The following is a 12,795-nucleotide window of genomic DNA, read 5'->3' as shown; positions in this document are numbered from 1 at the left end:
AAAATGCGAAATTATGTGTCAGTACATGTGTCATGTAGATAAAATAATTTTTTTCAGTTAAACGTCGTTGTGCGGACACAATAAAAAAACATAACATATTTTTTTTGTAGGATATATATAAATCCAATAAACAAAAGTATAGATATTATACTCTAAAGATGATAAGAAATTGAATGTCAATTCACACTGGTATATTTGAATTTAGACATCCTATAATTTTGACATAGGTATATGTCATAGTATATATATGAAAGCGATATAAAGTAAATTTAAAATAAACATATGTCAAAAGAAGAAGTAGCACATTAAATCCTAGTCTAGGTTCATTGAACCTTCAAAAACACGACTTATGGGGTAAAAGAAATATATCCCACTAGAAGTAGATTGAATAAAATGGAATTTCACATCAGAATTAAGGAAAGCACCCAAAGCCATAACTTTTCAAGAAATTAATCAGAATATCCATAAATCGTGTTTTAGAAAAATAATATTCTGATTGACAGAAGGAGGCTGCAACCGGAAATTACCTTTGTTTTAGAAAACGTGCTTGGAAAAAGACTTTTTCGAAATTTTATGGTGGATTGTCTTATTCTAAAAACTATCTCAGTATTTTTTTTTTTTTTGCTAAAAAACAATTCTAAATACATATCTTAAACTATTTTTTTTATATAATTAATTCTAAATACACATCTTAAATTATTTTTATAAAATTCTCAAAAAATTTTGGGAGTATAAAATATATTTTTAATTCAACGGCTGAATATTTGATCTTATAAATTCAACTATGAAATCATTACAATAATGGGTCATAAACATCAAATTAAATAACCACAACAAGGTTAAGTAAAATTGATGTGGCTTGTGACCCAATCGCTGTCTTGTTGCACGTGGTATTATTCATTTCCACTTTGTATAAGTCTTATGATTTTGTTTTAAAAAAATACTTTGTTAGAAAGAGGAGGCCGTGAAACTTATAAACCATTTAAACTTCTCGTTTGCAACCAATATAGAATACCTACCTACATCATCAATCCTCCAAACGAGGGATTTTGAATGAACACATGTGCTCGTTCGGACGAATAACACCAAATGATGTGATTTGCGATTCAATCAGTATCCCATTGCTAGATATTGTGCATTTTGGTTTCATATGAGTCTCATGAATTTTGTCCTGGAAAAGTGCATCGTTAGGGAGATAAAATTATGAGGTTTATAAACTATTCAAACTCCTCATCTACAATCAATATTAGATATTAGATGTTTGTCTACATCATTAGCCCCTCAGACGAGGGAGTTTGGGACGAACACATGGCCTCATTAGCACAGACAGTGGTGATGATGTGGTTTGCGATTAATCGATGCTCCGTTACACGAAATTGTTCGTTCCAACTTCGTATGAAATTCACTGCTTTATTTTGAAAAGGCATTTCGCTAGGAAGATGAGACCTTGAGATTTATAAGTTGCTCAAACTCTTTATTTGCGGTCGATATCCAACACTTGCCTACATAAAAAACATTAAAAAAAATTTAACAGTTAAATTTTTTTAGAACTTATCTCAATACTTTCAACTATAAAAACACCTATAAATCATGATTGAGCAAAAATGCTTTTACATTAGATTATCAAATATCATTAAAATTTAAAACTTTCTATAGTTGGATCAAAGTGTTTCTTTAATTATAGAGTAGAGTTTGAAGCAACAGGCAAAAGGAGGGGCAAGTTAGTCAATTACTATTCCAAGGACAAATACGTAATTCGCTCATCAGTTATTCCCATTTGTATGTTCCCTAAACTTCTATAAATACCATTAATAAGTATTCGCCTCAAACCCATTTTCATATTCCCCCAGCTCTACTCTTCCGCGGCTCTCACCCTTTCTCCCTCCACACATACATACATATATATATATATATATATATTAGAGAGAGAGAGAGAATGGGAGGCCAAAAGTTCGCCGTTCTTCTCTGTGCCGAGGATTCAGACTACGTGAAGAAAATCTACGGCGGTTACTACGGAGTTTTTGTGCGAATGCTGAAAGAAGAAGGAGAAAGATGGGACGTATTCAAGGTGGCGAGAGGCGAGTTTCCGGATGACGATGAGATCGCAGAGTACGACGGATTCGTGATCACCGGAAGCTGCAATGACGCGCACGGAAATGACCTTTGGATCTGTAGACTCCTGATTCTGCTGAAGAAATTGGATTCCATGAAGAAGAAAGTTCTCGGCATTTGCTTCGGCCATCAGGTATGCTTTTTTCATCGTTTTCTCACTCTCTTTTGTTCAGTACGGTTCGTGATTTTTGTTTGCTTGTTTTGCTCGTGCCAGTTTTCCATTTCGTTGTGCTGCTTGTCCAGACAGCTGTCCTTTATTTTTTGGTTTTATGCCTGCTAAGTTTGGTTTGGTAGTTGTGGTTTTTCACTCTCAAGCGTGACACCTTTTTTTTGCATGTATAAATATATATATATATATATATATATTTTGTGTATTAAAGTGTTAGATATATATTCAAATTTCTTCAAGTTGATGGATTATATCGCTTAAAAATATTATAGAATTAGGGATGACCTTCTCCGTCGGTGAACGCATTAATCAATTTAATCACACTAGGCATATTATCTGAACGCTGTGCCTTGACGCCTATAAAGAAAGGTGTGAAATATTGTATAACATTATTTTTTAGTTTAAACATAGTTGAGAATTAAAAATATAAGATTTTATATTTTGAGAGTTTATATAATTTTAGGAAAAAGATTCATTTTGAAAAGTTCAGATGTATTTAAGTATGTCCTGAAGAGGATATATATAATTGATACATTTGGAAGTAATAATATTTAGGTTTTAAGACATGGCTCGATTAATATTTTCTAAAAAAAGAACAACGTATTTAATGCATTTAGACAAATAAGATTTAACTATTACATAATATAATGGGGTGCGATATAATATATGGGGCCACCGTACATAGCAGTCCAATGACAACTACCAATTAAGAAAGCCGTCTCTGTAGCTTACTTCGTTTTAAGGGAATTTATTGTTTTAGCCGAATAAATTGTTTGTGTAAGTCTAAGTATAAAAAACCTCCGCTGGCACAGTTTACGGCCATCTATGTCAATAAAATAATTATTTGACAATGTAAATGTGGATCTAGCATTTTAAAAATGATTCAAAATGGCCAATTCAATTCCATTCACGGCTAGGCTTGGTCAATTGAATGTTTAGGATGGTTCTTTAAAAAGTTGTACAAACTTTCTCCAAAGATGACGAAGACTTCATATCATTTTTGGTTATATCATCATTATTTGTATGGAAATAGCTGCCTAATACAAGAAAATGAAAACGTTTGACATATAAAGGAAACTTTGTTTTGGTGGTCTCTAGTACGATTTTATTTATATTTCTTCATTAAGCTATTTTAAGAAATTATTTGACGTGTATTATTCTCCAAATCAAGGGTAAAGTAGTAAATCTTTTTAAAAAATATAGAACCATAGAAAGTGGTGTTAATACAAAAATAAAATTGAAAAGATTGGAAAATATTCTGTCTAAATCTTTTTTATAGTCATAATGCAAACAATATAACTTTACCAAATATAAAAAGAAATGAGTATTAATAGATGATGTTTGGAGATGCTAAAAGATTGCAATATGCACTTGTTGCTAAAATATAGTATATCATTGGTTATAAAAGTTTAGGAATTAAACTCCTCTCAAAAACTAAGTTTAGGAATCAAACTAATTACCACAGTCATATACTCATACCATTTCACTTCATCAAGTTAATAAGGACTTAACTAAACATTATGCTTATAATGGATTCTTCTGTTACGAGGAAAACCCCTACAAAAGTGGCCAATGCTTATAAACGCACTACTTCTAAAACCAACACAACATCATCCAACAGTTCTTGGTGAGAAAAACTTGTACACTTTCTGACATTATAATCAGTACTATGATCAACTTACTTACTATTAATTAGTAATGTGTGAAACTATGCTGTGTTTCGTGGTCCTGAATTGAAGCCTTACAGCTGGTTTGATTGGGGCCGTCTGCCCTTGTTTTACAATAGTTTGGCGCTAAATAGAGCCTCCTATTGTGGGGCTAAAAAGCAATTAATGCTGGCTATAACAATTATCACGTGATTGAGACTTTTGCTTCGCCATTTTTGTTTCTCTGTATTCTATGTATCCAATTCCAAATTCTTTGGTTGATTTATTTTATTTATGCCGATTTAGAGTGACATCAAATCTCTAATGGATTGCATCGTTGATTTTTTCAATCAAAAAAGAAGTTGTTATCTGTTGTGTCATCTTATCTTTCCATCTAATTTTCGTAGAGATATTACAATTTATTGTTGATAGTTGGACATGTGTAAATACGAACACCACAACTTAAAATGCAACCAATTGATCTAGTAGATTTTTGTTTTCACTTTCTAAGGTTCTTGGTGTTCGTGGAATCCCACCAACAATATACATCTGTACCCCTTTATCTGCTCGTCCTTTTGGTATATGCACTCTAGGATATTTTTCTGTTAATTCCAATTTGTTTTCAGACAAGTCAAATCAGGAGAAACATTAATTTACTCTCATATTGCGAAATAAATCCATCTTTTTTTGGGGGAATACAAGATTCCAAGCCCTTTTGGTAAAACTTAGAGAGTGGAACTCAGGTAAAAACGAATACCACAAACGGTAAAAAAACAGTTTGCAAGAATAGAAATCGTGTGGAGCAGAACAACTTGTCCTGTATGCTAAGCCCATTACTTTCCACGTCTGATCCAGCACCGTTTCTGTGTCCCTCCATCTTTGGTAGATACATAAGACCACTAACTTATGTTTCCCATCGTGGTTTTGTTCTAATGGGACAAATGCTGTTGATAGTGCTGATATTTCAAGAAATATTGTTCTTATATGATACCGACAAAAGAGAGCAATCAAAAATGAATGAAATTATTAGTTGATAACAAGATTTATGTATATTATGAAGTAACAAAGACAATATTATGTTGCGCTGCTGTAGAAACTAGATCATCATATTTTGATACCTGTCTGTTTTAATAGTATATTCTTTATTATGGCCAAACTACAACCTTAGAATCCAAATAGAGTCAATTGTGCCGTCCATTCAGTGGCTTTTCATATATCCAAAGATGCTCTGAAATTTCTTCTGAATGACATTTCTGAAGGAGAAACGAACAGCGTCCAATTATCTGCCACTTTTGTTGACGTCGAAATGCTCCAGATTGTTTATGTCAATAACAGTAGTAAAAGACAGACAGCTTGCTCATGAACATGTGATTTGACTGCAACAGACACGCATTAATCCCAATAAACAAATACTATTTAGTATATGCAACATTGTCTGTTATAAGAGTCAATTCTTTTTCCATACTCAATGTTACATAGAAAAATAGGAAATGACGCCGTTACACCTGGGTGTCAATTATGGTTGTCATGGTGGGATGATGAGGATGTCCAATTCAATCACACACGCAAGTCAAATCCATCCTGACACGTTTCCGTTGGTTTGCATGATTCTCTTGTCAGCACCAGAGTTTGCTTTGTTCCTTTGGCCCATATTACACGGAAGGAAACACGTCCAAGAATAGAATCAGTTACTAAAGCATTATCATGTTTGATAGCTATTGATGTTTTCCTTCCACAAAGTAATTGATCATGCTCCCTCTCCTTTCCTAGTCATCATGGGACATGAAAACGTTGCTGAGAATAATAAGCAGTATCCTAGCATATTCATTAATTATATGACCTATGTTTTTGTATGTGAAAGGGTTTTTTGGTGTTAACTAGATACTGGGACGAGCTCTAGGAGGAAAGGTCGGCCGAGCCAGTGCAGGATGGGATATTGGGATCACAAAAGTTCACTTGACTCCCTCACAGATTTTCACCACCCTGAAAATGCCTACTTCCCTCTCTGTCATCGAGTGCCATCGAGATGAGGTTTCACTTTCATTTCATCAGTAGCTCATTCTAATCCGTATCATGTGAAAACATAAAGTATCCTGACCACACTTTTGTTCTTACTTCATAGTTATGGGAACTTCCACCTAAAGCAGAGGTTTTAGCATGGTCAGACAAGACCGGGATAGAGATGTTTAGGTGCTCTGAACATATTATGGGCATCCAAGGTCACCCTGAGTACACAAAGGACATCCTGTTACACCTGATTGACCGTCTTTTCAACCGTGATCTCATCGAGGTACAACAAAGATTCTAGTACTATTATTCGGATTCAAAATCATCTCCCCTCTTGATATAACAATATCCTCGCTAGTTCTTGATCCTATGACGCATATCTTTGCTCATACAGGAGTCTCTTGCTGAAGAAGCCAAGACTAAGTTGGGGGCAAGCGAGCCGGATAGAGAAGTATGGAAGAAACTATGCACCAGCTTTCTGAAGGGAAGATTGTGATTAGAACTTGGGGGACTAGAGAAATGTAAATATAAGTAATGTTGGGTAAGTTTGGCAAAGAAAATCGTGTGATTTGGGAACTAAACTCCAACAAGACCCCATTTGATGTCATCGGATGGGGTCTTTATTATAAGTATTGACATTTGAACATTGTGAGTTGAGTTATTTAATTTCATTTTCCAAGTCTCCATCTCATTTGTCTAGATTTATACTCTGTAGTTTATGGTAGTTGACCAAGTATGTGATGCTAGAAACCGCTGGAGAACTCAAGGGCCAGTTTTAAATATTGAGCAGGCACTTTCATGGCGTGCTAACATTCTATGAAGAATCAGAAGGCACACACACGTCTGGCAACTACGTACGCCCCGCGTGTTGTCAACGTTCAAATATTTGCTGCCATCATCCCGCTCGTATTATATATAATTATAGCGGGAGGGGCACACAAATGTCTGGCCCCAGCTAATGCGATATATGTACCTAAAAATAATATTTTTATAAGACTATTAAAAGTTCTTTTCTACATGATACTAAGGGGAAATGTCGGATGAATACTACCCTACAACAATATAGAAGACCATTTCTTATTGCGACGTAGGAGCCAAGGGGCCAAGGATTAAAAAAAGACAGAACATGGATTCAAGATTCAAGAAAGGGGCAGAAAGAACAACAATCGAGCTAAGCCGTAATTTCTCTATCAAAGCAAATGCCATACAAAATTGTTGCAAAAATTAATTTAGAAATTTGGGTTTACCGAGTTTTGACCAATAACTTATGCGAGTGTTAATTTGATAAAACAGGGGTTAGATAAATTTATATAAATGTAAATAATTTTGGTTTATCAAAATTAATGCTTAAAGTAAATTGCTTATATGCCAATATTATATGCCAAAGGGAAAGGTAGTGTAGATCACCATCACAATACTGGAGAAACAGCATTAAAGGAGAGGTGTAAAGTCGCTTCACATATTAAAAGTTGGTAGACTATATCCCTCATTACATAGCTAAAGGGCCTTGAGCTTGAGAACCTTCATTGTAGGTTCAAGACCGATGCATGTGCAGTTGTGCACCTTTGTAGGTTTAAGACCTAGGTTCTCACACTCTCGCACACAGCCGCCTGGGCAGCAGCTCAGCTGGATTGGCTCGTAATTTGGTGCAGCTATACATCTTCCTGAAAAAATTTAATTATGTTTGATTCTTTCATTGTTGGCTAGTTGAACTGATGCATACGTCTAAATGGATAAAACTGGTTATTCGATCACTGCAAACCTAGTGTATTGCTAGAGAGGAATGATGAGTAAAGAGTCATCACCAAAATAATACATGCTAATACTCTTCCAATCTGGACATATCCCTTCACTGCAATTCCCCGTATTCCTTATACTAATCCCCATTTTTCATTAAGCCAAAACGTTAGAAAGCATTCAAACATTCCAACAAGCTATTAACATTTCCGTTATAAAAAGTGGTTACACTATCCCTTTATTCGTAAAATCTTAGAATCTGTTGTGCTACTAGACTGAGATAATAACTCACTGTATTTGAAGCACAAACATAGACGATGGCCTTTGCAGGACGATATTATGCTAAAAGCAACTGCAGCCTTACCTCCACCAACACGAATTAAGAATTACTGTATAACCTGTCACTCCCCATTCTGTCTCTTCTCCCAAAGTTGTTTAATCTTTCGTGCCACCTTGGAGATACACTCTAATGCATAACTATGTTGGAGAGTTACTTTGATCGTACTCCCAGATTTATTTATTGGGATGGCTCTCGAGTAAATTGTATTGTCATTCCACGTGAGTATTTTTCATCTCAATAGGAAACACAAAAACGTAGAAGCCCTGAAGCACCACCACCTCAATCTGCACCTCGTGCATACAAGCAGAGAATGTGGATGATAAACCAGAAATCCATCCCGCCCCAACCCAACCTAGAGGCTTAATTTACTGTAGACAGAAGCTACCAGCACTCCTGTTAAATGGCCGGCCAGCCAGGCCGTAATTCGCTGCTATCGATCAAAGAGCAAGAAAAGCTGAGGGCCTTGAGTAAACAATGGCCCATTTTACATCGTTTTATGTCACTGAAGTATAACATCCATTGCAAGGGACATCTAGCATCCAGTTCTTTAGTGTAATTGCAGTCCATTTCGCTTTGTTTCTGGCTTAGCACAAGTAAAAAAGTTTTCAACAATTGACTCTTGTGATAAAGTAAACAAAATAAAAGGACATGATAAACCACCCCAACCTCAATCGTTACATAGATTTTCAATTTTTCATTAGAACCAAACACGAAATACCTAAATATAATGAGATTCAAAGGAAAAATATTGGCTCTATAACATATTTCTATAAAATGAGATTCAAAGAAAAAATATTGGCTCCAAAACATATTTCCATATGATATGGAACGTGTTTACTGCAAGACTTAACACCAAAAACGCATTCTTCTTTGCTCCATCCCTACTATATAGCTTAAGACTGCAAGTGCATACGTAATGATCCAAGATAGCATATACCATAGCCGTAGGAGATTTTCCAGTTCATATTCTCCAGAATACTTCCTCACTGCTACAATACCTTTGTTGACAGAAAGAGCACATTTGGTACTGCACTTGATCCTCTACCCAAATACAAACTATACACATTTGCGTTAACGCGTATTGCATAACTTCATGTTATCTTGGACAAAGAAATGTTTTCATCAAGCGAATTCCATTGTTTGCTTCTGCCATACTTTAGTACCCCACAGTGGACCAATGTAATGGGCCTTTAATAACAATTCCAAAGTTCTGTTATTAAGAATCAAGAATAACCAAAATTTAGCTAAGAGTTTTGTAGGAGGAGGGAGGGGCACAGGGAAAATTCCCATATTAACCTAATAATATCAAAAGGCAAAATGGAGATGCACTGAAATTTACGCCAGACAATATAATGTTCTCCTAAGATGTCTGCTTCTTAAAAGTATCATTTATTCCAATAAAGTCTGTAGAACACCACATTCAACGGTAACAATAATATCCACTGATGTGAACCCTTAATAACATCTCCTTGAGGATTCAAACACAAATGATGAATTGGATGTAACCAAGCCGGAAATCACACTCAGGAACTCATCATAGAACCTGAGTTTCTCCTGCATTCAGCCAACATATCCATATAGAACTGGCACTTGCTGATGTCATTTCCATAGCTGTTCAGGCACTGCAAAAAATTCAACATTCAATAATCAACATAAGAACTTCATTCGAAGTACAAAAGCAACTGACAATGCCATTGTTTAGAAAGCCAATAATAACATGAGGGCTCAGCAGAACAAGACATCACAAATAAGCAAACTATTTTTTTTTAGTGGTCACCTCCTTTTTACGAGGACTAGTAATTCATTTCCAGATTTAGACAGATACTATCCACCACATAAAATGCTAGCGTGATTCAAAACTAATATAATACACCTAAAGGGATGTGATGAGCAGTTCTCATCTGGAAAGAGATAGATTCACTTACATCCTGGAATGCCTTGGAATGAACATTACAAGCATCAGATCCGCCCATGCTGGGTGCATTAGGTGCTGGAGTTGCTGCAGCTTCAGAGACGACTGTTTCATGTTGAATTGTCCGAGGACCCATAACAGCATCAACAGCCCTATGTGCAACAGCACTTCCAGTACCAAATGCCATTCCTACAGAAATTGAAGACAACAAAAGAATAAGATAAACAAGAAACAAAAAGATGTGTCTGAACTGTCTTACTCTCCACATCAATCGAGCATCCAGATCATGTATCCACATACCTTGGGCTATTGTTGCACCAATGCCTCCAAGCATGGATCCACCAGAGCTGCTCTGAACCGGAGCTGGTGGAGGAGCATGATTCACTGCATAAACAATAGCAAACAACATGCATAGGGTTGAGATTGAACAACAACAGTATCCATGCTCAACTGAAGAGAGTGGGGAAGAAACGAATAGGTACCTGGTTGAGGAGGTGGGTTACGGGATGCAGCAGGACGTGGAGCTGGTCGGGCAGATCTTCCTGGCAATCAAGCAAGAATTTAGACATGATTCTTCAAAATAGCCAATCAGACTCACATTGCAAGCCTCACTATAAGATAGCAGATCATGCAGATCATGCCAAGTAAGCATTATACAACCACCATAGCCATATCAGCACAGAAATACCCCAGAACTCCATTATTAGTATGCAACGAATTAGTTCCTGTAAAAAGGAACTGGCTCTAAACCTAACAGCTGGACATGATAATACAGCACAGTCTTAAAAGAAAACTTAAGTGTCCACCCTACAAGAAGGGATTGCAAAATAATACTGCAACTTGACAGGTGAGATCCACAGTTATCACCAAATCCTGATTAGAACACACTAACAAGTAATAACCAGAAATAACGGTAAATGACACTACAACATCTAAGAAATACCTACAACCGAATAAGAAATGCATTAACTACAAATTGAGAAGGACGAAAAGAATTAAACATAACTCAAAATGGTTAATTAAGTCCTATAGTCTATACAATTGAAGCCATATCCCCTAATCGTCTGCCTAATTAATCTCCAACATACTTGAATAACCAATATCATTAATGTATAACAGTGAGACTTCTTTCACAATATGCAAAACACGTACACCGCGAAGCCAATAGCAAAGGGGCTCTTAAAAGAAATAGAAATCAAGCAAACATCTAACATTTCAAAACCCTGCACCAACCACTACCACAATCGAGCAATCACTCCGCAGACCCCAGACTTTACAATAACAGCTCAAACCCATCAAAGTACCAGGTTACGACATGTCCAATGCCCAAAAAAATCACACCCTAATCGTGTACCTAAAACCGATAAAATCCAACGGAATATAAAATACACCGAGACCTCAAAGACTGATACAGATCGGCAAAACAACAGACGCAAAATTGTTAGAACGGCGAAAGGAAGCGAAAAACTCACCCCCTGAGCTACGGCGAGGCATGGCTTCCGATTTGATATGTTGAAGAGAGACGATGATAAAAACCTAGGCAAGAGATATGACCTGACCCCAAAACCCTCGGATCTCTATATATAACCCCGTAACTGGAAATAATATTATAAAATCGGTGGTGATTCCCTGCTGCGAGTTTTGGTGAAACAATGACGTGTCAGGATGTAAATGGTTGTTATTGTCTTTGGACCAATCAACTGTGAGGCCCACAGACTTGTGATAGAGAAGCACAGGGGAGTCATGCTATTCACATTTTATCTCTAAAAATTGTCCACCATGTTCTAGATTTTTCTTGGAGGAGAAGCCACCACCACCCTACGCCCTATTGCCAGGTCAAATTTATGTGATTGGACAAAACTGCCCTTCCTCTGTGTGGTCCTGAAACATGTCTTCTTTGAGATAAAAAAGTATGGTACGTACCTCAAGTTGTAATTGTTAATAGGTGAAGGCTTAATGTGAGGTTTTTATGGTGATAAAATAAATAATTATTTTGTTATAGATATTTCACAATTAGCACTGCATTCCTCAAATGACCATTTTTATGTTGTATCATAGAATCACATCAAATGATTGGGAACTGTAGAGTGGATATCAAAACAATCCTATCAACTATTACATGCCGATTTGGAGTACGAAACTCCTTAAAATTATACAACCCAATATTGCAGTATAATAAAATAACAGAATGAATAAACTGAGGAATCAACAGAGACAAACTCTTGTTAAAATAGTCGGCTCAGAAAACACCAGGTCCAAGAATGAGAGGGACACGGCCACTGTAAGTTCCGTTCCCAAACGGCACCAAGCCCACGGCAACACCACACGGAGACACGACCTCAACGAACCGGATCACTCAGATCACTATCTCACCCGGTCGCAAAAGACACCTCAAGGCTCACGATTCTCACAAAGAAGAGTTAAGAGGATTCGGGTATTTCTCGATTTCAGTTCACCGAAAAGAGAGGAGAGAGCTCCTATTTATACGATTGAGAAAATAGGTGAGAAAGGAAAGCCATTGAAGCTTTCCTTAAACCATTATCTTGGTTTAGGAAAGCTTCCATGGAAGCCGGTGACAAGAAGGAAAGAGTATCGCGGTGAGTATCAGAGAGAAAGGGGAAGAAGAGAGGCAGACGGCGCAAGGTACATACTGAGGGTTAGGGCAACAAGTAGAGTATAAGTACCGGTAGTGGGTCGGGTCACGGGTCGTCTGTGGGCTGCCGGGTGGGCTTGGGGTTTGGGCTTTTAAGTGGCCTACCGATTTTAAGGTCATGGGCCATAGCAACAACATACTCCACCTTGGACCAGACCTTAAAGGTACTGGGTCCTGGAGATTTTGGTTTGGACCTGGTTACTCATCATAGCCTTAGGG

General features: G+C 36.7%; 2 protein-coding genes across 2 annotated transcripts; one reads left to right on the top strand and one right to left on the bottom strand.

Moving 5' to 3' along the window:
• LOC105169292 (gamma-glutamyl peptidase 5) lies at positions 1,822-6,625 on the top strand. Its single transcript, XM_011089664.2, has 4 exons — positions 1,822-2,245; positions 5,809-5,958; positions 6,050-6,217; positions 6,329-6,625. The coding sequence occupies exons 1-4, from the start codon at positions 1,937-1,939 to the stop codon at positions 6,428-6,430; spliced, it is 729 nt and encodes a 242-aa protein (XP_011087966.1). The 5' UTR covers positions 1,822-1,936; the 3' UTR covers positions 6,431-6,625.
• Positions 9,317-11,549, bottom strand: LOC105169291 (coiled-coil-helix-coiled-coil-helix domain-containing protein 10, mitochondrial). The gene is made up of 5 exons (XM_011089663.2): positions 11,396-11,549; positions 10,406-10,465; positions 10,224-10,307; positions 9,937-10,112; positions 9,317-9,633 (listed from the first exon to the last, which is right to left on the bottom strand). Exons 1-5 carry the CDS (start codon positions 11,415-11,417, stop codon positions 9,535-9,537), a joined length of 441 nt encoding a protein of 146 aa, XP_011087965.1. The 5' UTR covers positions 11,418-11,549; the 3' UTR covers positions 9,317-9,534.

Source organism: Sesamum indicum, linkage group LG8, assembly GCF_000512975.1.
Source record: "Sesamum indicum cultivar Zhongzhi No. 13 linkage group LG8, S_indicum_v1.0, whole genome shotgun sequence".
Classification (NCBI taxonomy): Eukaryota; Viridiplantae; Streptophyta; class Magnoliopsida; order Lamiales; family Pedaliaceae; genus Sesamum; species Sesamum indicum.
The sequence above is the reverse complement of the archived record's forward strand: the minus strand, read 5'-3'. Positions and strand labels throughout refer to the sequence as shown.

Excerpts from the sequence above, each read along its gene's own strand:
- LOC105169291 (XM_011089663.2), bottom strand. The coding sequence starts at position 11,417 with ATGCCTCGCCGTAGCTCAGGGG. Across the intron at positions 10,113-10,223 it reads TGGTGCAACAATAGCCCAAG|GAATGGCATTTGGTACTGGA; the intron begins GTATGTGGATAC and ends CAATTTCTGTAG. Across the intron at positions 9,634-9,936 it reads ATTCCAAGGCATTCCAGGAT|TGCCTGAACAGCTATGGAAA; the intron begins GTAAGTGAATCT and ends AATTTTTTGCAG.
- LOC105169292 (XM_011089664.2), top strand. The coding sequence starts at position 1,937 with ATGGGAGGCCAAAAGTTCGCCGTTCTTCTCTGTGCCGAGGATTCAGAC. Across the intron at positions 2,246-5,808 it reads GCATTTGCTTCGGCCATCAG|ATACTGGGACGAGCTCTAGG; the intron begins GTATGCTTTTTT and ends GGTGTTAACTAG. Across the intron at positions 6,218-6,328 it reads TCAACCGTGATCTCATCGAG|GAGTCTCTTGCTGAAGAAGC; the intron begins GTACAACAAAGA and ends TTGCTCATACAG.